General features: G+C 60.9%; 1 protein-coding gene across 3 annotated transcripts in view; it reads right to left on the bottom strand.

Annotated features, from left to right (window-relative positions):
- Positions 1–23,757, bottom strand: part of EVC2 (EvC ciliary complex subunit 2) — a 79,190-nt gene that overhangs the window by 11,479 nt on the left and 43,954 nt on the right. For all 3 annotated transcript variants that reach the window (XM_062213004.1, XM_062213003.1, XM_062213005.1), the window contains exons 11-17: positions 21,730–21,969; positions 18,680–18,855; positions 16,809–16,968; positions 15,473–15,927; positions 14,090–14,294; positions 12,707–12,829; positions 2,846–3,073 (exon numbers count right to left, since the gene is read on the bottom strand). In XM_062213004.1, the coding sequence (XP_062068988.1) occupies positions 2,846–3,073; positions 12,707–12,829; positions 14,090–14,294; positions 15,473–15,927; positions 16,809–16,968; positions 18,680–18,855; positions 21,730–21,969 (1,587 nt within the window). The remainder of the gene's footprint in view (positions 1–2,845; positions 3,074–12,706; positions 12,830–14,089; positions 14,295–15,472; positions 15,928–16,808; positions 16,969–18,679; positions 18,856–21,729; positions 21,970–23,757) is intronic.

Consider the following 23,757-nt stretch of genomic DNA (forward strand, 5'->3'; position numbering starts at 1 on the left):
TCCCACATGCTCTAGGGGCCCAAGCACTTGGGCCATCCTCCACTGCCTTTTTTTTGACAGGCAGAGTGGACAGTGAGAGAGAGAGACAGAAAGGTCTTCCTTTGCCGTTGGTTCACCCTCCAATGGCCGCCGCAGCCGACGCGCTGATCCGATGGCAGGAGCCAGGTGCTTCTCCTGGTCTCCCATGGGGTGCAGGGCCCAAGCACTTGGGCCATCCTCCACTGCACTCCCAGGCCACAGCAGAGAGCTGGACTGGAAGAGGAGCAACTGAGACAGAATCCCGTGCCCCAACCGGGACTAGAACCCAGTGTGCCGGTGCTGCAGGCGGAGGATTAGCCTAGTGAGCCGCGGCGCCGGCCCTTCCACTGCTTTACCGGATGCATTAGCAGGGAGCTGGATGGGAAGTGGAGCAGCTGAGACTCGAACAGGCCCCATAGGGGTGCTGGCACTGCAGGCGGCAGCTTTACCCGCTATGCCCCAGCACGGGCCCAGAAGTATGGTTTGACATGTATGAAGTGTGGACTGATTATAATTATATTTTACAGACGTTTTTACCCTTACTTGTCCTTTGTCACAAGGTGGGTGAAATGACATCGTGCAGTCAATGCTTTTGAACTTGGCTGTGAGGCCCTGGTTGGGTGCTGGGCTCGTCCGCTCTGCCAGGTTCTGTCCGCTCTCCTTTCTGTGATTTCGAGTCTTTCACTAGGCATGATGCAAACGTGGAACTGCTGCATAGTCCAGGTGGACGGAACCTTAAATCTTGTCACCTGATCTTCAACGTCTCCCGATTTCATCCATCAAGAGCTCGTCCTCTGATCATGCGGGGAGCGGACGTCTTCCGTGATCCTCGCCTGCTACCTGCCCGGTGTCTCCTGCGAACAGGTGACCTGGCCCGGCTTCTCTCTCTGCTCAGTGCCTCTGTCCCACTGAGAGCTCCTTCCTGGGAGACCGTGGACGTCCTGCAGTGCCCACGGAGATCACCCCCTGGCCAGGCCCTGGCTCTGCACCAGGCCAGTAGCTGACCCGGAGCCGTCTCAGCCTCATCGGCCGCCCTGGAGGTCCCTGACCGAGCGGCTGCCGCGTGTCTGGAGTCTCCCCCAGGCAGGGGAATTCCAGGACTGAAAAGGCACTGGAAGCGTCATCCACACTGCAGCAGGCAGGAGAGGCGCTTGCTGTGCTGGGGGCTCTCTCCTGCCACCCTTACTGCCTTTCCCACCCAAAGGCCTCGTCTGCTGTTTCCCCAAGTTCATCGCCAGGTCTGGTCCTGGGCCAGCCGTCGCCCCTGGAGAATGCACTCCGTTTGCCGTCAGCCTCCTCCGTGAGATCCCCGTCACCCAGGATTGCCTTGGCCCTTGGGGCAGGTCCGTACTCTCCGTGAGCCCTCAAAGCACCAAGAAGTATGCCTACCCCTACCTGCCCAGCAGCCGTGCTCTGTGCTGCACAGCCACTGCCTCTGTGGGATCGGGTCCTGGGCTACTTGTTCCTTTCCCCCTGGGCTCCCCTGGCCAGCTCAGCTGGGTGATCCGTGCGCACGACACAGCAGGTCTCCGTCAGCGACACACTCAACTCGTGGCGCCTCTCATTTCTCAGCCATGGGGTCTTCAGAAAGAGCTTGACTGAGGGCCAGTGCTGTGGTGTAGCAGGTTAGCCCACTGTCTGCGGCACCAGCATCCCAAATGGGCACCAGTTCGAGTCCCGGCTGCTCCACTTGTGACCCAGCTCCCTGCTAATGCACCTGGGAAAGCAGCAGAGGAAGCCCCAAGTGCTTGGGCCCTGCACTCACGTGGGAGACTCGGACGAAGCTCCTGGCTCCTCACTTTGGCCTGGCCCAGCCCTGGCCATTGAGGCCATCTGGGGTAAGCCAGCAGATGGAAGATCTCTGTCTCTCTCCCCCTCTCCCTCTGTATAACTTTGACTTTCAAATAAAATAAATAAAAATCTTAAAAAACAATTTGAAAGAGAACTTGCCCTGCCACCCACCTGCCCCAACCTCAACGCCTTGACCAGAGAACTGAGCATAACCACAGGCCCTGCTCCAGAGCACGGCCCAGTGACCAGTTAACGTAATGTGTGAGGCAGAACAGAACTGTACTGCAACATAGTATGGACGGTCAAACAACTCCATGACATTGCAACTGAGTACCAACTACCAACTGATAACTCCACAACACCGCCACTTCCTATTCCCCGTCCAATGATAGCTCCACAACCCTGCGGCTTAGTATTAACTGCCGACTGATAACTCCAAGAAGTATAATTACGTAAAGATTTAACGTAAAGATTTAACGCTGAAATGCAAGCATGCCCACTCACAGTTCACGCTCGCCTGCCCCAAGCACTCAACAAACGTGGTCCTTTGTCCTCGGTGTAACTAATTCCTGTAACAACAGTAACGTGCCATTCTAGGATGTGCACAGAAAGGACCTGAAATTTGTCTGTAAAACAGTCACGGCCATGGCTTTTGATTATCGGCTCTATCTCACACACTTGGAAAGAATGTAGCTGATAGGAGTAACGGCAACAATCAGACATAGCAAAGTGACAATCCCCCTCTCGCAATGCTGAGGTCATTCATGAAGATACCTTGTCGTCACTACAAGAAAACCCACCAGCCTGCACCGCGATGATGTGTGCCGCTGGCTGGAGCTCCTGCTCTCGGAGAGGTGAAAATGCAAAGGGTCGCCCCAGAGGTAGGAATGCTGCGAGGGTGCCACGTGCCGCCACGTCCCCCGCTCAGACCCCACCGCAAGCCTTCGGCACAGGGCACCCAGGTGACTTGGCATGGTCCAGGGTGGCAGGGACAGAGGCCCCAGCCCCACCCCCACCCCGCGGCGCCAGCGCTCACCGGGCCGTGCGACTCCAGGATCTGGGTGCAGGCTGCCTTGGTCAGGGTCTCCGTGTCGCGCAGCTCCTCCAGCAGCAGGTCCTGGAGGCTGAGCAGGGCGCCGTAGGTGGACAGGGTCTCGGTCACCCGCGCCGCCTTCTGGGACTGCAGCGCCACCAGCGACTCCGTGAAGCGGCTCTCCTGGGCCTCCAGCTGCTGCGCTCTCTCTCGCAGCAGCTCCCCCCGAGCCTGGGAGGAGAGAGGGGCAAAGCGGCTGAGGCGGCTCTGGGAACCCGCCGCTGCCTCCAATGGCCCCGCGCGCTGTCCCTTACTCCATGTGCCTCCTGCTCGACGCCAAGGGAAGTGGAGCCGCCTTGCTGTCCTGCCCAAGACCCTGCAGGGTCCCCAGCTCCCGGAGGGTGAAGCTCACACTGGGCTCGGAGCCCACCGGTCTGCTCCTTTCCCGCACCCACACCCATACCCAGGACCGGCCTTTTCTGATAGCCCACCGAGCTTGGCCACGGCCGCAATGCCCTCCCACGCCCACCACCCTGAAGCCCTGCTGTCTGTCCTCGGGGCCTCTGGCTGCCAGTGTGCCCTACAGAAGTGTTCTGCCCTGCCGTCATTCCCGGCTCTCCCACCTGTCACTCACGGGAACACAGCCCCAGGTGCCCCGGGGAGTCCTAGAGGCAAGCCCACTCTCTCCTTCCCTTCGCTCCACCGAGCAGTTAGTCTCAGCATCCGTGAGCAGCTCTACCAGCCACCTTAGACCGTCCACAGAGCCACTGCTGCAGACACGATGACGCCTGACGCTTCCCAGCGTCACCAGCTCAGCCCCCGGGCCAGTGTAACACAGAAAAGCTAAAGGGGCCGGCACGGTGGCATCCTAGGCTAAGCCTCCACCTACGGTGCCAGTGTCCTGTATGGGTGCTGGTTTGAGTCCTGGCTGCTCCATTTCTGATCCAGCTCTCTGCTATGGCCTGGGAAAGCAGTGGAAGATGGCCCAAGTCCCTGGGCCCCTGCACCCATGGGGAGACCTGGAAGAAGCTCCTGGCTCTTGGCTCCTGGCTGCAGATCAGCCCAGCTCCAGCCATTGTGGCCATTCGGGGAGTGAACCAGTGGATGGAAGACTCCCCCCACCCGCCTCTGCTTTTCTGTAACTCTGCCTTTCAAATAAATACATAAATCTTTTTTTTTTTTTTAATAAAAAGCTGTAAAGATTCAGCAGAAGGATCTACAACAGCAGCACAGGTGGGACGTGACGCGAGCCAGGTGCCGTAAGCCCAACACGAGCGCACAGAGCCGCTGAGTCTCCCGACACGTGAGGTCCCCGAAGCAGCTGCATCCACATGAAGGCTGGCTGCCGGGGGCGGCGGGCGGAGCATCGGGCAGCTGTTCAGTGGGGAGAGGGCTTCACTTCGGAAAGCGGGAAGTGCCAGAGGCGGACGGTGCACACCACCACCAACGTGCCTACCGCCCCAAACCACGCCCGAGCATGGGGTGACCATGGCACACTGTCTGTGCCGCGCACTATAGTGCAATAACACCCTGGACAACAGCACAGCACGATGCACTGTGTCTCACAATCTTCTGAAACACCCATGTGTCTATAGAGACGCATCAGGAAGAATACCGACGTGAAACGAGGTGCTCTTCCCACGGCTGCACAGCACCGCCCCCCGCCCCGGTCCTACTGCGCGTCCCTCAGATGAGGGCAAGCGCTGGCCTGACAAGCTCAGGTCTCCTCCCTGTGACTGGCCCCTGGGGAAGCCCAAGACGCCGGGGAGAGGGAAGGAGCGCTCTCGAGGGCTGGAGGCTGCGGGCCAGGGGCGAACAATCCGTCCTGGAGGCTTGTGCCGCGGCTTCGCGGAGCCGGCGCCTGACAGCAGCGGGGCACGGAGCATGGTCCTGAGCTGACCGCTGCGGTGCCTTTGTATACGGTTTACAGAGGAGTCCACACGCCAGGGGCCGCAGGCAATGCACAGACTCGTGGCTAACAGCACAACTCCCCCGGGAGAAAGACTCGCGCTGTCCTTCCCTGCTCAAAGGGGACCAGGGACCGGTGCTGTGGCACAGTGGGTTAATGCCCTGGCCTGCTGCAGCACCAGCATCCCTATGGGTGCTGGTTCCCGGCTGCTCCACTTCCGATCCAGCTCTCTGCTGTGGCCTGGGAAAGCAGTGGAAGATGGCCCAAGTGCTTGGGCCCCTGCACCCACATGGTAGACCTGGAAGAAGCTCCTGGCTCCTGGCTTCGGATCAGCGCAGCTCCAGCTGTTGCAGCCAATTGGGGATGAACCATCTGATGGAAGACCTCTCTCTCTGCCTCTCCTCTCTCTCTGTGTAACTCTGACTTTCAAATAAATAAATGAATTAAAAAAAAAAAAAGGGACCAATATCCCGCTCTCAAAAGGATGCGCCTGGCCTCAGTCTAGCCCTGGTTTGGAATCAGGTGACAGCCACCGGTCTCCATGGTAACTGCAGATAATGGGCATGGAGCCCGTGGGTGGCCCAGCGTCCTTCCAGGACAGGGGACTGCCTTGTGGGCATGGGGGGGACACCAGCAAGTCCCCAAGGTGCCCTACAGGCAGCGGCAGCAGCCTCCCCACCCAGCAACTTCTGCACTCTGAGTTCTCCTTTGCTCGTTAATCCACAAACTTGTGAATGAGCACAGAACTACAGGTGAAGGAATGGGCGGGGCACCCAGGGAGCACGGAGGGGGCGCAGCAGAAGCGGGTGTGGATCTAAGCCCACAGGAGCTCCTGACCCACGAGGGGCACAGGCATGGCACTGCCGGTCCCCGGCTCTGAGCCACCCGCCCGGGCAATGAATGCCAACTCTTCCACTTGCCGACTGGCGACCTCGGGCACGTCATTAAGCTCTCTCCAAGCCTATAGGTCTCCATCCACAAAGCGGGAATAATAACGCCCCCCAACACATAGCACTAAAAACAGTGGCAAGGAGCTGAAACACCGCACAAGGGCACATATGTAACATACACAACGTGATACATTTTGAAATGTCTCTACATCTAAGCAACCATCACCGTAATCAGATTAACACCTGGTCCCCCAGAAGACCCCCACCCCATGGGTAACCACTGATCTGCTTTCTGTCACCAGAAATTCGTTAGAATTTTCTATAGATTTTATAAAGGAAACATGCGGAGCGTCCGGTGTTTTGTCTGTTTTCAATCAGCATAGTTACTGTGTGGGTCATCTTCTATCATCTGCTTTTGGATTCTTAGGTTCCTTTTTTTTTTTTTTTTTTTTAAGATTTTATTTGTTTATTTTAGAGGTAGAGCTACAGAGGGAAGGAGAGACAGAGAGAGGTCTTCCACCCACTGGTTCACTCCCCAGATGACCGCAAAGGCTGGAGCTGAGCTGATCCGAAGCCAGGCACCAGGAGCTTCCTCTGGGTCTCCCACATGGGTGCAGGGCCCAAGGACTTGGGCCATCTTCTATTGCTTTCCCAGGCCACAGCAGAGAGCTGGATCAGGAGTGGAGCAGACGGGACTTGAACCAGCACCCTTACGGGATGCAGACACTGCAGGTGGTGGCTCTACCCTCTACGCCACAGCGCCAGCCCCCAGGACTTGTGTTTCTATGCTGTCTCCTTGTTTTTCTCTTAGTTACAAGTCTGTTTTGTCATTTTAACAGCTCACAGCTTTCGCTGACCACAGGCTGCCTCCAGGTGCAGCACCCCGTTTCACACGGAGGGCCGGAACTCTACAGCAGTTCACCTCCATTTCTCTCCCTCCAACACTGCAATTCCACATGCCTGATCCACCTCTCCCTGGTGGTTACTGTTTCTGTTGAACCAATGAATTCTTGGGAAATGTGAATTGAGAAGAAATTCGCAAGACAGACATTGGGACTACTTTAAAGTCAACAATTAATGCGGACTTAGTGCTGTGCGCCCAGCCCACCTATCTTCTTCCAAAATGCTTCATCATGCAGAAGAAAATGCCACCCCAGGCAGGCAGTGACGCCCAGGACGTCCCCGCGCCCGGTCCCCGGCAGCCACCAGCCCCGCCCTGCCCCGCGGCTTTACTGATGGTGGATGCTGCACATAAAGGGACGATGCAACGCGTGAGCTCTGTGTCTGGCTTCTCCTTGGCGTAGCGTTGTCGAGGCTCATCTCCACGCACACAGATCGTGCCCCATTCTCTTTATCGCTCAAGAACACCGGCCACGCAGTCGGAGGACTGTTAAGCGGAGTCTGTGCGTTTGCTCGTGCCATCGCCGTGGCTGGGGCTCACTTCTTCGTGCAAGCCCAGGCTCCACCTACGCGCACCTCTCTGTCTAAAGGACTTCCTGCAAGGTTTCTGCTCCATGGGACTCCCGGTGATGAAATGTTTCAGGAACCATGTCTGGAAAAGTCCATTCACTTCCATTACTGAAGGATCCACCTTCGATGTAGAATTTGAGTCCGACAGTCTTGGAGGACAGCCATCCGTTATCTTGCTACTACATCCGTCCATCCGATCCTCATTCGGCAGCGTCCACAGTCTATCTGTTCTCTTGTTGCTTTTACAATGTTTTCTTTGTCACTGGCTTGGAGCCGTCTGACCATGAGGTCCGTGGACTAATTCTCCTCCTGTCTCTCACGCTCGGGATTTGCTGCGTCTCCTAAATCCTGTAGGCTTAGAGCTTTTATCAAACGCGGGAGTTTCACAGCCTCTGTATCTTATACTATTTTCTGCCTCCTACACTTAGGAAACCCACTTCTGGGTTTGGTCAGCCGACGTTGTTCCACAGCTCACCCGGCTCTGTTCATCTCCTCCCTGCTTTCATTCTGAATCGCCGACGGGTCTAGGTGTTCCAGTTCACTAACCCGCTATTCCGCAGTCTGCTCTTGATGCCGATACAGGGACAGACACCGCAGGTGCAGCTTCCTGGGGTCCTCTGAGAGCCTCCATGTTCCACTTGACCTCTAGTGAATGCATGGCACACAGCTGCACTCTTAACGTAACTCCCTGGTCCTTCTCCCAGTCCGGCAGCTCTGGGCTGCTTCCCTGGACAGATTCTTCCCCACGTCAGCAGTCACACCTGTCCCGTTCGTGTCATGTATGGCAATTTTCCATTGTGAGTTTTGCCCTGAATCCTGGATATTTTTGGGGGTACTTCAAAAACACTCATGGAAAAACAGAGTTAAAAAGCTTCTTTCGGTACAACACAACATACGTTAAGCCTGCACGCAGTCTTTTCACAATATGCATGTCCTTGAGTCTTCTGAAGGCCCTGGTCACCCGGAGCTTTGGTTAGGGGTGCGGCTGAGATCCCTGGAAGCGGACTGGTCTTTGCTGGTCACGCTTTAGGACATTTAGCGACGTCAGCTTAGACTTCAGTGTGGAGATGACCACCCCACTGAGCAAGAGCCGAGTCCTCTCCACCGTGCCCGCTGAGTTAGGGGGTCTCCCAGTCGGCTGCGGGGGCCCTGCGCGGTGCTGAGTGCTCTTCTCCCTAACCCTCTGGGGCGGGGTCGTGTTTTCCTCCCATACAGGAGCTGAGCAGGTATCAGGTGCGGGAAGGGGATCCAGCGCTCTCTCCCAGTTCTCCGTCCATGCAGCTCATTCCTCTCCGGTTTCCCATCCCGTGAAACTGAGCTGCCTGGGGTTCCCAGAGCCTCGGCTCTGTCCCCTCCACTCAGGGAGGGGACCCGGCCCTGCCTGGTTCCTTCTTGCTGGACCTCAGCAGGACACCCTTCCAGGGCAGCCCCTGGGCCACCTGCAGGGCTGGGCTCAGCTGCCGCCATCTCTCAGGGACCCCTGGGCCTGAGGTCCGGGTCCTCAGCCTCACACACCTTGCTCTCGTGTTTTGCTTTGCTTTGCTGTAGGCGAGGGATGACTGATCCTTCTCATTTTGGCACGGCAAGAAGCCGCAGTGCCTCGCCCGGTGGTCTGATGAAATGAACAAGATGCCTCGAAGTGCCTAGAACCGTTTGACACGCCGCTGGGTTACGTGTGAGATGTTGATGTCTTTGCTGGTCTGCTGCTCTGTGGGGAGGCCCAGGCACGTGTGATGGAGGCATGCAGAAGGAGGAGGCGCGGGGACCAGGGAAGGACCGAAGACGCTGGCGGCGAACTGGATGTCGGAGCATCCAGGCGCTCGGGAAGAAGAGGCGCACACGAGAGCAGTCCCGGTGGGGATGGGGCAGAGGGTGATTTAAATCAAAGCTGAAGGGGAAAGGGGGACTGGGAGCCACAGGGAAACCCGAGAGAAGGGATGGAGCAGAGGGAAGGCGGCACAGGCCCCCTCCGTCCTGCACCTGCCAGGAGCCCAGGCAGGTCTCCTTCCTCCTGTCCGCCTGTCCTGAAAACCCCAGTCCCCAGGGAGAGGCAGGCCAGAGTGAGGCACAAGCTTCATTCTGCAAATGCAAGCCCAAAGTGTGGGGGTCAGGGCTGGGGTTTTAAGATCTTGTTTTCTTCTTAATTCCAGCACCGTGAGGCTGTGCCTAGAGAAGGCGCCTGGGCTCCTGGGAAAGACGACAGATTTGCATTTCTATGCGGTATTAATGATGGGCTTCAGGAAACATTCAGCCACCCAAAAGAATAAAAATGCATTTGCAAGACAATATGATGCTCACTCTTCTTCTCAATGGGATGTTTAGGTAACTGCCTTCCTGACTGCCTTCCTGGTTCTCCCAGACAGCAGGTGGACTGGGACTGCGCTGTCCTGTGGTGTCCTCAGGCAGGAGACAATCAGGCCCCCCCCCCCACCCCCCCACCCCCCCACCCCCGTAAGGAGCAGCTGGCCACTGGGGCACAAGGAGTTCTTAAACCACCCCCACTTCTTGTCCTGGCCGGGGGCGTGGGTGAGCCGGGCAGACACCCAGTGTCAGCTTCGAGGCTGATGAAAGCCGAGTGGAGAGGGCGGCGCAGGTGTGTCCAAATTCACAGGCCTCGAAACGGGAGGCCTCCCTCGGGTCTGAAACCAAGCCCCAGTGCCTGTTAACACTAAGCCACCGAGCTGCGGGAATGGGGCAGGCAGCCCCACGGGCTCCAATCCCCGGGCTCTGCAGGCCACCCCTGCACCAACAGGTAATGCCTTCACGGCCGGCATGGTCTAGAGGGCTTTCTCCATGGCCAATGCCAGGGCCGGAGCAGACGTGACCACCACCTGCCTGCCACCCGCCACAGCCCGCTCAGATATCCCCTAAAAGACACAGCAGCACCAATCACAGGACAGTCATGGGCAGGGCATTGCAACCAGGAGCAACATGGCTGCGAGTTCGGCATGTACGTCCCAGCCACCTGTAAGCCCAGGAGTGGAGCCCCCTGCTGGCTTTCTGTGCACTGGGCAAGCAGGCACCTGAGCCTCACCTCCCACCATGCACCAGACTCGCCGAGCCTCACCTCCCACCATGCACCAGACTCGCCGAGCCTCACCTCCCATCATGCACCAGACTCGCCGAGCCTCACCTCCCATCATGCACCAGACTCTGTGACACGTCCTAGATTCCAACACACGCTCTGCAGCCACGGCTCTAGCACCCAACACCAGGAAACTCCTGTAGCCCCACCCCAAACTCCGCCTCTTTTAAATATCTAATTAGGCCCTGCTCCCAGCACCAGCCCGATCCTCCAGGGGCAAAACCTGGAATCTTGCCAACCGCTAGCGCTCACTTCCTCCTACTCCCCGCTGAGTGTGTGCGGACCCTGTGTCTCCCTCCCTCTCTCTGCATCTCCTTCTTCAGATTCTTTCATGGGTGGAGACCAGAACCTAAGAACAAGACTAGCATGGGGGGGGCGCTCTCGCTCTCTCTCTCTTCCCCTCTCTCTCTTCCCCCGCAACAGAAAGATGCTGCAGGCATGGGGGTGGCAGCCGTGGGCAGGCACAGGGACAGCAGCTGTGGGCAGGCATGGGGACGTCCGGCAGCCGTGGGCAGCTGCACGCATGGCAGCCCTCCTGCATGGCCATCACCGCTTTGTGTAGCAAAGGCCTCCTGGGCGAGTACAGGGAGACCACGGGCCCCACGACCACGCAGAGCCTCCCCTCTGGCCTCCTGGGTGAGTGCAGGGAGACCACGGGCCCCATGACCACGCAGAGCCTCCCCTCTGGCCTCCTAGGAGAGTGTGGGGAGACCACGGGCGCCCACGACCACGCAGAGCCTCCCCTCTGGCCTCCTGGGAGAGTGTGGGGAGACCAGGGGCGCCCAGGACCATGCAGAGCCTACCCTCTGGCCTCCTGGGTGAGTACAGGGAGACCACAGGCCCCACAACCACGCAGAGCCTCCCCTCTGGCCTCCTGGGCGAGTACAGGGAGACCACGGGCGCCCACGACCACGCAGAGCCTCCCCTCTGGCCTCCTGGGCGAGTGCAGGGAGACCACGGGCCCCATGACCACGCAGAGCCTCCTCTCTGGCCTCCTGGGTGAGTGCAGGGAGACCACGGGCCCCATGACCACGCAGAGCCTCCCCTCTGGCCTCCTGGGAGAGTGCAGGGAGACCACGGGCGCCCACGACCACGCAGAGCCTCCCCTCTGGCCTCCTGGGCGAGTGCAGGGAGACCACGGGCGCCCACGACCACGCAGAGCCTCCCCTCTGGCCTCCTGGGCGAGTGCAGGGAGACCACGGGCCCCACGACCACGCAGAGCCTCCCCTCTGGCCTCCTGGGAGAGTGTGGGGAGACCACGGGCCCCACGACCACGCAGAGCCTCCCTTCTGGCCTCCTGGGAGAGTGCGGGGAGACCACGGGCGCCCACGACCACGCAGAGCCTCCCCTCTGGCCTCCTGGGCGAGTGCAGGGAGACCACGGGCCCCATGACCATGCAGAGCCTCCCCTCTGGCCTCCTGGGCGAGTGCAGGGAGACCACGGGCGCCCACGACCACGCAGAGCCTCCCCTCTGGCCTCCTGGGCGAGTGCAGGGAGACCACGGGCCCCACGACCACGCAGAGCCTCCCCTCTGGCCTCCTGGGCGAGTGCAGGGAGACCACAGGTGCCCACGACCACGCAGAGCCTCCCTTCTGGCCTCCTGGGAGAGTGCGGGGAGACCACGGGCGCCCACGACCACGCAGAGCCTCCCCTCTGGCCTCCTGGGAGAGTGCGGGGAGACCACGGGCGCCCACGACCACACAGAGCCTCCCCTCTGGCCTCCTGGGCGAGTGCGGGGAGACCACGGGCGCCCAGGACCATGCAGAGCCTCCCCCCCGGCCTCCTGCCCACCTGCCCACCCCCGCCAGGCTGCTCCACCTGCCACAACCGATGTTCCCTTAACAGCGCCAGCTCACAGTCTCTGCAGCACCCGCCGACTGCAGGTCTCCCCACGGCAGCGTGCGCACAAGGAGAGCAGGGACCAGGACTCCCTCGGTCACAGCTGCGACCCCAGACTGGACTAACACCGCCGGGGGTGGGCCCTGCCCCCTCTGAATACTTGGGGGACGGATAAATAACCCAGCAAGTGTTAGAGTAGGAAAGGGAGGTGGCGTGGGGTGGAGTAAGCGGGAAAACGAGGTGTTCCGGGAAGGCTTCCGGGAAGAGGGGGCATCTCAGGACTGCCGCGGACAGAGGTCATTTATCCAGGTAAAGCAAGCCAGCTGGGCAGGACAGAGGAAAGCACCCCGGGAGAGGGTGTGGTGGGGACGGAGCATGAGGACAAGCAGGGTGGGGGGATGGGGAATGGCAGAAGAGGGGGGCCGTCCGCTTTGGGAGCGCCAAGGACACGTCCTCAATGCAAGGGCCGGAGGTGTGAAGTGGCAGAGCCAGGCCCAGCGCAGAGACCACCACAGCTGGCGTGGGCGGAGAGGGGCAGGGGACTCCCAGATGCAAGCGTGGGGGAGGGCGGGTGCCCGTGGTGCCGGGGTGGGAGTGGCTCCGGGCTCGAGGCTCTGGGCTCCACCAGGCCGGCTCCGCCCAGAGGACCAAGGAGGTGCGGCTGCACTGACCTTCTCCGCCAGGTCTCCAGGCGCCTGTGCCTCCAGCAGGTGAATTCTGTCTTCGAGGCGCTTCTTATAAAGGTCTGCCGGGCTCCTGCTCTTGGAGCGCGGCTTCCTGGCCTTGTGTGGGTGCTAGGAGAGGACGAGACAAAGAGGCCGGGAGGTGAGCAGCCGCAGGGCCCCGCGGGCTCTGGGCTCCGGGCTCCAGGATCTGGGCTCCAGGATCTGGGCTCCGGGCTCCGGGCTCTTCTCTTCAGCCTGGACCACTGTGGCTATTTAGGGAGTGAACTAGCAAAGATCCTTCTCTCTCTCTCTCTCTCGCTCACTCTTTCCCTCTCTTGCTCTGTATCCTGCCTTTCAAACACTTAAACAAATCTTTAAAAAATGACCAGTGCCCAGCCGTGTTCTCCGGCTCCTTGTAAGTCAGTCTGCTGTGCTCTGCTGGTCAGTTTTCCCATCTGTGAAATGGGAGCATAACGCCTGCATCCTGGCACCGCCCAGAACTTCAGGGGTCACGTGAGCTTAACTGATGTCCATGTTCTCAATCTCAAGAAGCCATCGCCTGGAAATCTCTCTAGTGTTTCACACGTCTGGTGGCCAGCGCGCTGGGTAATCGACAGCACCGTGTGTTGTGCACCTACCATGCGCCTGGCGCTCCTCTGGGTGCTGGGGCTACAGCATCGGGAGGCTTGTTTGCAAGTGGGAGCCTGGACGGGGAGATCTCCAGGAACCCAGGACACTTCACACGGCAACGCACTCGGAACACAGCCATGCACAGGGGAGCATGGGGGAGGGCTTCTCGGAGGAGGCGACATTGGGCTGAGCCCCGAATACACAAGCCCAGAGGTCTCATCCCCGAGCAGCAGAGCCTGAGGCAGGGACTGGGGGCACGGGGGTCCCCGAGGGAGAGCCCTGTAGGAGCCCCGGGAACCAGGACAGGAAGGCGCAGCCCCGGCACGGCTGGGGTCCCAGTCAAGTGGAGCCCAGACTGGATGGTGGGGGGCTCTGGAGCCAAACTCAGAGCCCAGAAAGCGCGGCCTGCACGCAAGGCACGAGGCAGGAGCTTGGCAAACGGCAGCTGTCAGTCAGTGTGGGAGACCCCAGACCCGAGGGGAGCCACAGCCCCTCTGGGCCTTCTGTAGCCTCTCTCACTCCCCAGCTGCGTGGGAGGGAGAGTGGTGTCTCGGGCCAGGGCTCCATCTAAGGGACGGTGCTGCAGGGCAGAGTGCAGGAGGAGCTGGGAGTAGCTGTCACCCCCCCTCCTCCGGGGTCAAGTGCAGGCCTTAAGGCCGGGATGGGCTGGGCAGTTCTAGGGGCTGCTGGATGAGACCAGCTCCGGGCGGTCGGGGAGGCTGGGCCCCCTGGGGACACAGCCGGGTGGCCTCTGCCTACCTGCAGCTCGGGGGCAGCCAGGGCCTGGTCCAGCTTCAGGAACTCCGTTTCTCGCCAGGCGGCCTGCAGCCGCTGCAGCAGGCCCCGGGCCCGGATCTTGGGGAGGGCCAGGCTGCGGTCCATCTGCGCGAAGCAGCAGTGGACGTCCTGTCGCATCTGGAGCAGCTCCTCTTCAGACAGGGAGAAGGCCAAGGAGCAGAGCTGCCTGGGGAGGAGACGGCGGTGTCTGCGTCAGGAGACTGGCGGGGGTCGCCCGGGGAAGGCACCGCTCTGAAGGTCACGAAGTCCCCGCGCACAGGGCAGAGCTGGGCTCCTTGGTTGCGCGCTCCCTGCACAGCCCTGACGTGTTAGAGCCGAGAAGTCAGAGCCGAGAGAGACGGGCCCACGACGGCGACCTCTAGGAGGCCAGAGGTCTTCCAGCACGTACAGCCTGGACCAGAGCCTGGCCTCGCTTCAGAGATGGACACGGAGCCCAGGCTGCTGCCCAGTGAGCAGCAGCCTGGGCTCCTCCAGTTTGCAGCCTGCTGTGCCAGCCCCAAGCAGACACCAGGATCTCTGCCGCCCTCCATTCCGCTGCGGAGGCTCCCTTCCCCGGCCGAGCCCGGCTTCGGTCGGCACACAGCCCGCAGGGCAGGGGAGCACTGTGGGACGCTGGGCCCTGGGATCTGGCTCCAGCTGCTCCTCTGCTTCCCCACGTCTGTAGATGCCATCCATGGGGCCGGCGCTGTGGCGTAGCAGGTTCAGCCACTGCCAGCAGTGCCAACATCCCATGTGGGCACGGGTTCAAGTCCCAGCTGCTCCACTTCCGATCCAGCTCTCTGCTATGGCCTAGGAAAGCATTAGAAAATGGCCCAAGTCCTTGGGCCCCTGCAACTGGATGGCAGACCGAGAAGAAGCTCCTGGCTTCGGATCGGCATAGCTCCGGCCATTGTGGCCATTTGGGGGAGTGAACCAGCGGATGGTAGACTTCTAACTCTGTCTTTCAAATAAATAAATAAATCGTAAACTAAAACCCCAGGCATAAGTAGCCCACTCATTAACCCCGGAAGGCCAGGTCCTGGCGGGAAGGTGGTGGAGGACACCTGAGGGCCTGGGGCCACGCGCTGCCTTGAGAGATGACCCTCCCCACGTGCCAACAGCACTTCTTACCACGGGCAGCAGGTGCGCCCTGTGCCTGGCCCTGAGCCGCCCGCTTCAGTTCTCTGCGACATGGAATTACTCAAACGAGCCAGCCGCGAGCTAGGGGGACCACCTGCAGCCCTGGCTGGCCCCGCGAGGCTGTGCCCAACACCACCAAGGTGTCCTCGCATGGAGGGGTGCGTGCTCAGCCAGTGCCGGGTCAGGGCCGGGCCCCTCCCTCTCCCTGGGGCGGGGGACACTCACGTGAAGACCAAGCGCTCCCAGCGCCTCAGCTCCGCCTGCTCCTCCGTGGCGGCCTCCGGAGAGTCGTCCCTCAGCCGCTGCCTCACGCGGCGGACGCCCTCCTGGCCCCGGGCCCTGTCCTCCGCCTCCAGCTGCGCGGCCCGCGCCGCCAGCTCCTGGCTCTGCTCCTCCAGGATCTGCTGCAGGAAGAGCCAGGGCACGCTGCACTTGAGCAGCTCCTGGGCCGCGGCCGCGCTCTGCTGGCGCCGCAGCTCCTCGGCCGCCTTCTCGGACAGGGCCAGCGTCAGCGCCCGCAGCTCGTCCAGGGCGGCCTGGTCCAGCCGCTCCTGCACCTCCTCCAGGGCGGCGCTCTGCTCGGCCGCCAGGCCCCGCCACTGCTGCAGGTAGCGGGCGGCGTCCTCCGCGGCGCGGGCGGCCTCCCCCAGGCACAGCTGCTGCTTCCGCTGCTCCTTGTGCTGGGGGAAGAGGAGGGAGGGAGGTGCGTGGGGGCGGGGCTCGGCGGGAGGCACAGACGGAGAACACTGTGAGCCCCTCTTGGGTGCACGGAGCAGACAAAGCCCAGGAGGCAGACCCCTGCTTCCAGTCCTGGCTCTTCCATGCGCCAGCTCTGTGAGCCAGAGCCAGTGTCTTACCCTCTCTGTGCCTCTCTTTTGTCATCTATAAAATGGGGATAACGGGACCCACCTCAGAGTCCTCATCAGGATGGTGAGAGGTGCTTAAGACGTGTGCAGCTCCTAGCAAAGCCACAGCACCCCACACCTGCCCACATTAACGTGTGAGACCGTGAGGCAAACAGCTCCATGAGAGAAGAGGAGGCCAGAGGGACCTGAGAGATGAGGGCTTACGTGATCAGGTGAAGACGTGGGGGAGGGAACATTCCCAGCAGGTGCAAAGGCCCTGGGGTAGAGAAAACCCAACAGGCCTGGAGACGTCCACCAGGGTGCCGTTTGTCACAGGGGTCACGGCAGCCTCGGTTCTACCTAGTGAGGCAGGGGACGGTCTTCCTTTCGTTTTTTCACTCTGCAAGTGTTCGGCAGTGTGTGGCAGTGTCCCTGGCACTGTGCCTCTGACAGAATTCTGTTTCTGAGCACATCATCATGACCACTCACTCCAACCCTCATCCCTACTCCCTTGCTCCTGCAGACATTACTAATCTACCACGACCCTCTGCTGTGCCATTCTGAAAAGGCATAACAAATCAACTGCAGATGACACGTCCCGCTGGCCCGCACGCCCTGCCCACCCTGGCTTGCCGATGGCAAGGCCGGGCGTGGGAGCAGTCCCTTGGCGGGCATCCCGAGACGGCAGCGCCAGAGGAGCACGGCACCATGTGTACCTTCTGCAGCAGCTCCCGCCTCCTGTTCGTGAGCAGTTTCTGCCGCAGCCTCTTCTTCTCCTGCTTTAAGTCGTGGTCCAGCCTCTGCTGCACGGCAAAGACCTCCGTGTGCGCCCGCTCCAGCAGCATCTCCGTCTGGTCCTCCTCCAAGTACCCGGCTCTGGGGGGGACAGGACGTCGGTCCGCACACCCGCCTGAGCGGGGCGGCTGCTGCGGGGGAGTGCTTGGGCCCCTCGCGGTCCGGGCTGAATCTGAGTAGACATCAGCCCAGACATCAGCCCTGAGACACCGGGGCAGTGAATTGGTGACAGCAGACAGAGTCCTGCTGGGAGGGGAATCGGTGTGGGCAGGAGTTGGCAAGAGTCCCAGGGCAAAGCAGCACGCAAGGCATCAGAGAGAACTTTCCAGAAGGAGGGGTGCACTAGGAGCCCTGATGTCTGGAACAACGCAGACGCGGGGGCTCCTTGTGGTGGTCCATCGCGGGGGTCAGCTGAACTGGCCCACAGTAGACACAGCGACGCCCGCGGAGGACACCAGCCTGGAGTTCCCACATCCCCTCCCGAACGGTCACTGAGACGGCAGCATGGCCGAGGGCCCCAGGGCGGCAGAGCTCACAGGGCTCTGCCTGCCTGCCTCCGTGGGCCCAGGTCGTCACCGCACGCGCAGGCTGCTGGCCGAAGGCGGGACTCAGGCCATTTCCTCCCTCCCTCGCTGCTCCCGCCACTGGTGCCACCTGCCAGGTGTCCACATGACACACGCCAGAGGCCACCCCTTCACCCAGGGAGTCCCAGGCTCCAGCCCTCTCGGCCCCGCAGGGCTGGCGCTGGCACCTGTGGCTCCCCTGGGTCTTTAGCCCCACCAGCTGCTTTCCCGGCTCTCGGGCTGGGACTTTCTACCTGCAGCCCCGCCCAAGCCGGTCCCTAAACCAAACCCCCTCTCTGTGAGCCGCGTGCGGCTTCGCCGGAACCCTGCCACGGCCCCCCTCTACCACTGTCCCCAGCACCCCCAGCGTGCATGCCGGGATGGCTTTAGCACGGGGCATAGGCTCTGCAGGGGCTGCTTGAGGGAACGAACAGCTGCGTGCTAACCACGGGTTTCAGAGCGCTAAGCCTGTGCCGGTCTTTTTCAAACAGAATTTCACATACGAGGTGAGCGCCCTTCCTTGGAATTGGCTCACCACAATGGAGCAGCTGCCCGGGCCGGGCTGCTTCCCGCACCTGGGTGAGATGACTCAGGGGCGAGTGAATGGCAGAGTCGCACTGGTCAGCATCTGGAGGGGGCGGGGGCGCTGGCATCACCACATCTCATCCAGTCCCCCCGGCCCAGAGCTGGGAGAGCCGCAGAGCCTTAAGAAAATTTCCTACAGAACCAATTCCCCAAACCACGGGCGGCAAAGCCCCTGTTTCCTTTAGAGAGTGCACTTCATTGTCCGCGGCCGCCGGGGACTGCGCCGAGGCGGGCTCTGCCCTCCCTCCGGCTACCTGGCTGCAGGGTACCAGGTGCTGCTGGGAGAACAGCTGCTCTCCAAGACAGGGCGGCCTGAATGTGCACTTAACGCCCAAGGTGCCTGTGACACACAGGAGGCCGACGTGAAGGGGGCGCTCGCCTCGCACGGCCGAGGCCGGCCTCCACCCTGGCTGGGGGATTTGCTTCCAGATACTCCCAGGTGGGGACGTGTGGCTCCAGCCAGAGAGGTCACGGATGGCAACGAGGGACACCCAGGGGCCGTCATTCAGTCGGCCACGCCTGATTCAATGTACTCAACGCACAGGATTTTTCTACGTTGGGGACCCCTCCTAAGCTGTAAGTGGGCGCAGCCAGCGCTCTGGGCAGAAGCAGGGCCGGCACTGTCGCGGGGCGTGGGTTTTTACCTCTCGTGTTTCTGGATGAGGTGGGTCAGCTGGGCCGCGGCTGCGCTCAGCAGGCCTTGCACACGGGTCTCGGTGGACTGCAGGTTCTGGACCAGGTACTCCCTGTGGCCGAATCTTTTGCTTAGATGATACCTTTTGCTGGCCTGGAAAAAGTCCATTAACTCTTCTAAATTCTCCTGTAAAAAAAAAAAAAAAAAAAAAAAACCAGAGACAAAATGCCTAATTAAAATGCACAGAAAAATCCAGACATTTAGAACACGACTTTTCCTTTCAGGAGAGACCACGCAGGAGTACTGGCATCAATGCACTTAACCCCCTGCCCATCACAAAGGCTTAGAAGAAAGTTACATGTGGGGCCCGGTGTTGTGGCACAGCAGATCAAGCGGCAGGCTGCAATGCTGCCATCCCATAGGAGCGCTGGTTCGAGTCCCGGCTGCTCCACTTCCAATCCAGGGCCCTGCTAATGCACCTGGGAAAGCAGCAGAAGATGCCCCAAGTGCTTGGGCCCCTGTGCCCACGTGGGAGACTTGGAGGTAGCTTCCAGCTTTGCCTGGCCCAGCCCTGGCCTTTGTGGCCATCTGGGAAGTGAGCCAGCAAATAGACATTCTCCCTCTCTTTCCCCTTCTCCTGCCCTCTCTATAACTCTGCCCTTCAAGTAAACAAATAGCTAACAAAATAAGAACAAAGGTCATTACATTCGAACAAGGAGAGGGCTCTGCAAACTGAAGTCCAGGACAAGCTGGCGAAGGGCAGGGGAGCCGCCTGCCGCCCCAAGGGACAGAAGCTGGGCTCCAGCCACTCCCCGCGCATCCGCGCTCCCGCGCCTTGCACCTGCCGAGTGCCCGCAAGCACTGAGCACCAGGGCAGCACATCAGCCACCGCCCGACGCCCGGGGGCGCCCACACTCACAGAGGAGACATGGCGGGCAGGGCAGCCCGGAGCAGCAGGAATCTCAAAACTCAACCCACCCCGAGAGAATGAGAACAGCCTCGCCAAGGCTGGGTGTCTTCTCCGGGCCTGGCAAGCCATGCCTTGTGTGACCTAACTGAGAGAGACAGAGACAGAGTGGGAGTGGGAGCAGGAGAGAGAGACAGAGACAGAGACAGAGAGAGGGAGGGAGAGAGAGGGAGAGACAGAGAGACAGAGAGGCAAGGAGAGGGAGGGAGGGAGGGAGGGAGAGAGGGAGAGAGAGAATTCCCACGTTACAGCTCAGGAACTGGGTCCACACCAGACAGCTGGGAAACAGCCAGGCAGGGATTTTGCAGTCGGCAACCCAACTCCAGGGCCGGTGCTCTCTCGTCCTGATCGGCTGCCTTGGGAAACCCAGCCTGCCCGCAGCACAGTGCCGGGACCGGTGGCAGCGGAAGCATGACCTCAGGGAATAGCTCCACTGTGCTTCCTGTCCGTGGGACACAGCCCACACAGCGGCTGGCCACGAGGACCTGCTCACATCGGAGCCCTGATGTTCCCTGCTCCCAGCCCGCTGTGAGGGTCGGCGGGGTCAGCCAGGTGTGCTGAGCGCCGGCACTTCCCAGGGGAGTTCCTGGCACCAGATCCCAGGGGCAGGAACAGGGCGGCAACATTCCCATCCTCCTCAGGGCTGGAGCTCCACGCGGCGGCTGACGTGTGCCCAGCACGGGGGCGATTCACCCTGGGACACGCCGAGAGCCGACACGTCAGTCTGTGTCCGCCACTGTGGTCCCCCACGAGCTGCTCCGGCCACTCAAGGACCAGCACCTGACCGCACATTCTGCTCCTGTCTGCAAATGGCCCGAGTCTGCCTGCCTACCCTCGAGACGGGGACAGCGTCGTCTCGGTGACGTCGCGCTAGGGCACACCTAGGACAGCACAGTAGAGTGACGGGGGTGGGGGGCAGGGGACAGAGAGCAGGGTCTTCCAGCCCTAGGACAACACGGGGAGGCTGGAGCATCCTCTCTACTTCCCGGACCCTTTCTGAGAGCGGCCTTCTTCCCATGAGGCTCACGGCGACGGCCAGTTCTTCCCAGATGCCCGGCTCGGTCCCCACTCACTTGGCCTGTGTCGCGACCACAGCCCTAAGGGACTGGCAGCTCCAGCCTCCGTCTCTGGGCTCCGCTCACACGCAGGCGTGGAATCCCTGCTTGTTCTACTGTGTTTCCCACCCCCGCTCTGGCAGCAACAGAGGCTGGGCACAAGCCTTGATTCGCTCTACAGGGACACCAGCACCTCTAACACAGGTAGGGAAGTTCTTTGTTTTTTTAAAGAGAAAGGCAGAGTGACAGAGAGAGGGAGAGGGAGAGCCAGGGAGTGGGGTCTTCCATCCACCGGTTCACAGCTCCTCACTCAGCATCAAAGACCGCACTGCACGGGGCAGCCACTCGCACAGGGGCCCTGCCGGCTTCGGTGTGCCGGACGCCACCCCAGGTCCCAGGAGCACGCAAGGTGCCGCGCTGTTCTCTGGGCAGAGACTGGCCCCAAAGAGCTGCCTCTCTCCGGAGCGCCATCTCTATCCCTCGGACACTCTGTGCTTCGTCCAAAAAGAAAATCCCATCAGTGCAAACGAGAGTTTGTTCATAGTCACCACGGCCACCGCCTAGAGCCAGCAGAGCTACTGAGGGTGCTGTGGCCAACGAGGTGTGGTCAATGCCAGTGACGTCACTCTGTGCCTGTGTGCGCGTGTAGAGCCCGGGACAAGCCCACAGCAGAGCCGACAGTCGCGGGTCAACAATTTTCACTGTCTGGATCGGCAGCATTCACACCTACGCTCACACCTGTGCATGACGACACAACTCGGCCACGTAACTACCCCCAGCCCCAACCCCTCGGCAGACGTGTGGGGACGCACATACACACACGCACGTATCTTTTACTGCCGTGTATAATAAATACTCCCTGCGCCTTGCACCAACTTTCCAAAGCCAGCGTGAGCCAAGCACGCTGGAAACACCCCCACCCATCACGAGTCTTCTCATTGCTTAGAGCTGGACGGAGATGGGACTGGGAGAGGCGGAGAGAGCCGGGCACGCCCACACAGTGACTTCCGCCCCAGCAAGCCGGGCTGCAGGCATCACCTGTACTTTAGAATAATCCTGCAGCAGCTCCTGGGCTGCCTCGGGCTTCAGGTCCCCTGCGGAGACGGCGCTTCTCATCTGGCTGAAGAAGGCGCTGTGCAGTTCGTTCCTCCGGAGGACAGCCAGCTGCCGGTGCGCCTCGGCCAAGTCCTCCTCCCGCTGCAGGGCCAGGGACGCCTGCAAGTGCTCCTGCTCCAGCCCGTGCAGGGTCCGCAGGAGGCCGGCGCACTCCGCAGCGGCCTGCGGGGAGAAGAGGCGGCAGTGAGAGACCGGCACGCGGAGCGCGCACGTGCACACCCACCCGCACCCGACCTGTACACAATGGTGCAAACACACACACTCCATGGTGTGCACGTACAAGTGTGCATACACACAGGCATGTGTGATGGGTACACACTCGTGTGTGAACACACAAGCATATACACATAAGTACTGGTGTGCACACACCGCACGGACACACGTCGCAACACATGATGTACACCACACATGCACACACGGGTACGCACCGGCACATGCACACACCCCGCACACGCACCGAGGTACAAGCTGACCATGACACCGAGCCCTGGAAGACGCGGCTCCAACCTGTCCTCCCGTGAAAGATTTCCAGAACCGCTGAAAGCAGAAAATTCAGAGACGGAAATGCACAAAGCAAACTGCCTGAACATCGCCCGCAAAGCGTGGGAAACCTGGAACAATGGGCTGTGCACGGGGCTCACAGGAGGATTGCCACCAGTGTTCACCCTCGATGGAGCTGAGGCCATCAGCCCCAGCGGAGCGTCTTCGGTACAAAGAGAAACACAAAAGGAGGTTAAGAAACGGCTACTTGGGTGCCTACCCCTGACGTGGTCCGGGGACAGGGCGGAGACGCCGCCATGGGCGCTGACACACGTCCCGGCAGGGGGCCGATCCCAGCTCCACACGCACGGGCAGGACCCAAGGACGTCACATAAACTCCCTCTCTCTGAGTGATGGCACGAACTGGGTACAACGGGGCAGTGGCCGCTGCGAATGGCCAAGGTGAGGGCCCCGTGCAGCGGACGTCCGGTTCATCCGAGTGTCTGACTGCACCAGGCGGAGTCACAAGCGCACAGACCCTGAGCCGCTGACCACGTGCAGCAGCCTGCAGTCCCACCCCCACCAGGAGGGGAATGGCCACCTCCGGCCTGCACGAGCCTGGGCCAGGACCCCCAGCTCCAGGGCAGAAGGCAGATGACACAGACAGGCAGACCTTCCATCGGCTGGTTCACTCCCCAAAGGGCCGCAGTGACCACAGCTGAGCCGGGAGCCTGGAACTCCAGGGTCCCCCACGTGGGTGGCAGGGGCCCAAGTGCCTAGGTCACCTCTTGCTGCCTTTCCAGGAGCATCAGCAGAGAGCTGGATCAGAAGCGGACAGCCGGGCCTTGAACTGGCGCTCTGATACAGGATGCAGGCACTGCGGCGTAACGCCGGCCCCAGTCTTCCCACGCTTTGAGAGAAGCTGGGCTCTGCATGGTTTAATGCAGAGTTGGAGACAGGAAACATTGTCAGCAACTGTGCGTTTCTAAAAGAACAGTCAAACAACGTCCACCGGTCTCCACCTAACTGTTGAACTTTCCAAAATAAAATGGGTTTTCAGGCACACAAAGGGTCCCAGGCGCTCTCTGGAGAACGAGTGTTGGAAGGGCAGCTGCCCACAGGACAGGTTCTTGGGGTGCTCCCGGAAGGGGCTGTCACAGCCACTGCTGAGGGTGGCAGTGTGGTGCAGTGGTTAGGGTGTGCTGCCTGGGGGCGGGTCTCGGCACCACCTGCATGTCCTCAGGCAGGTGAGCTTCCGCACACCTGTACCAGCCCCTCCCTCGCGGAGGAGGTGCGATGGTGATTCCACCCACGCGCTGTGCTTGGGACGGCACCTGGCACACGGCAGGGACACCTGGGAAAACGGCCGGGGCGGCGGTTACTGTGCAACGCCAGTTTTGCAGGGTATTTCACAGAATCAGAAACGCGCTGGGCCGTGAGATCCAGCTGCACAGAATTCTGTGAGCTGCC

This window comes from Lepus europaeus, chromosome 16, assembly GCF_033115175.1.
Source record: "Lepus europaeus isolate LE1 chromosome 16, mLepTim1.pri, whole genome shotgun sequence".
In the NCBI taxonomy this organism is placed as follows: Eukaryota; Metazoa; Chordata; class Mammalia; order Lagomorpha; family Leporidae; genus Lepus; species Lepus europaeus.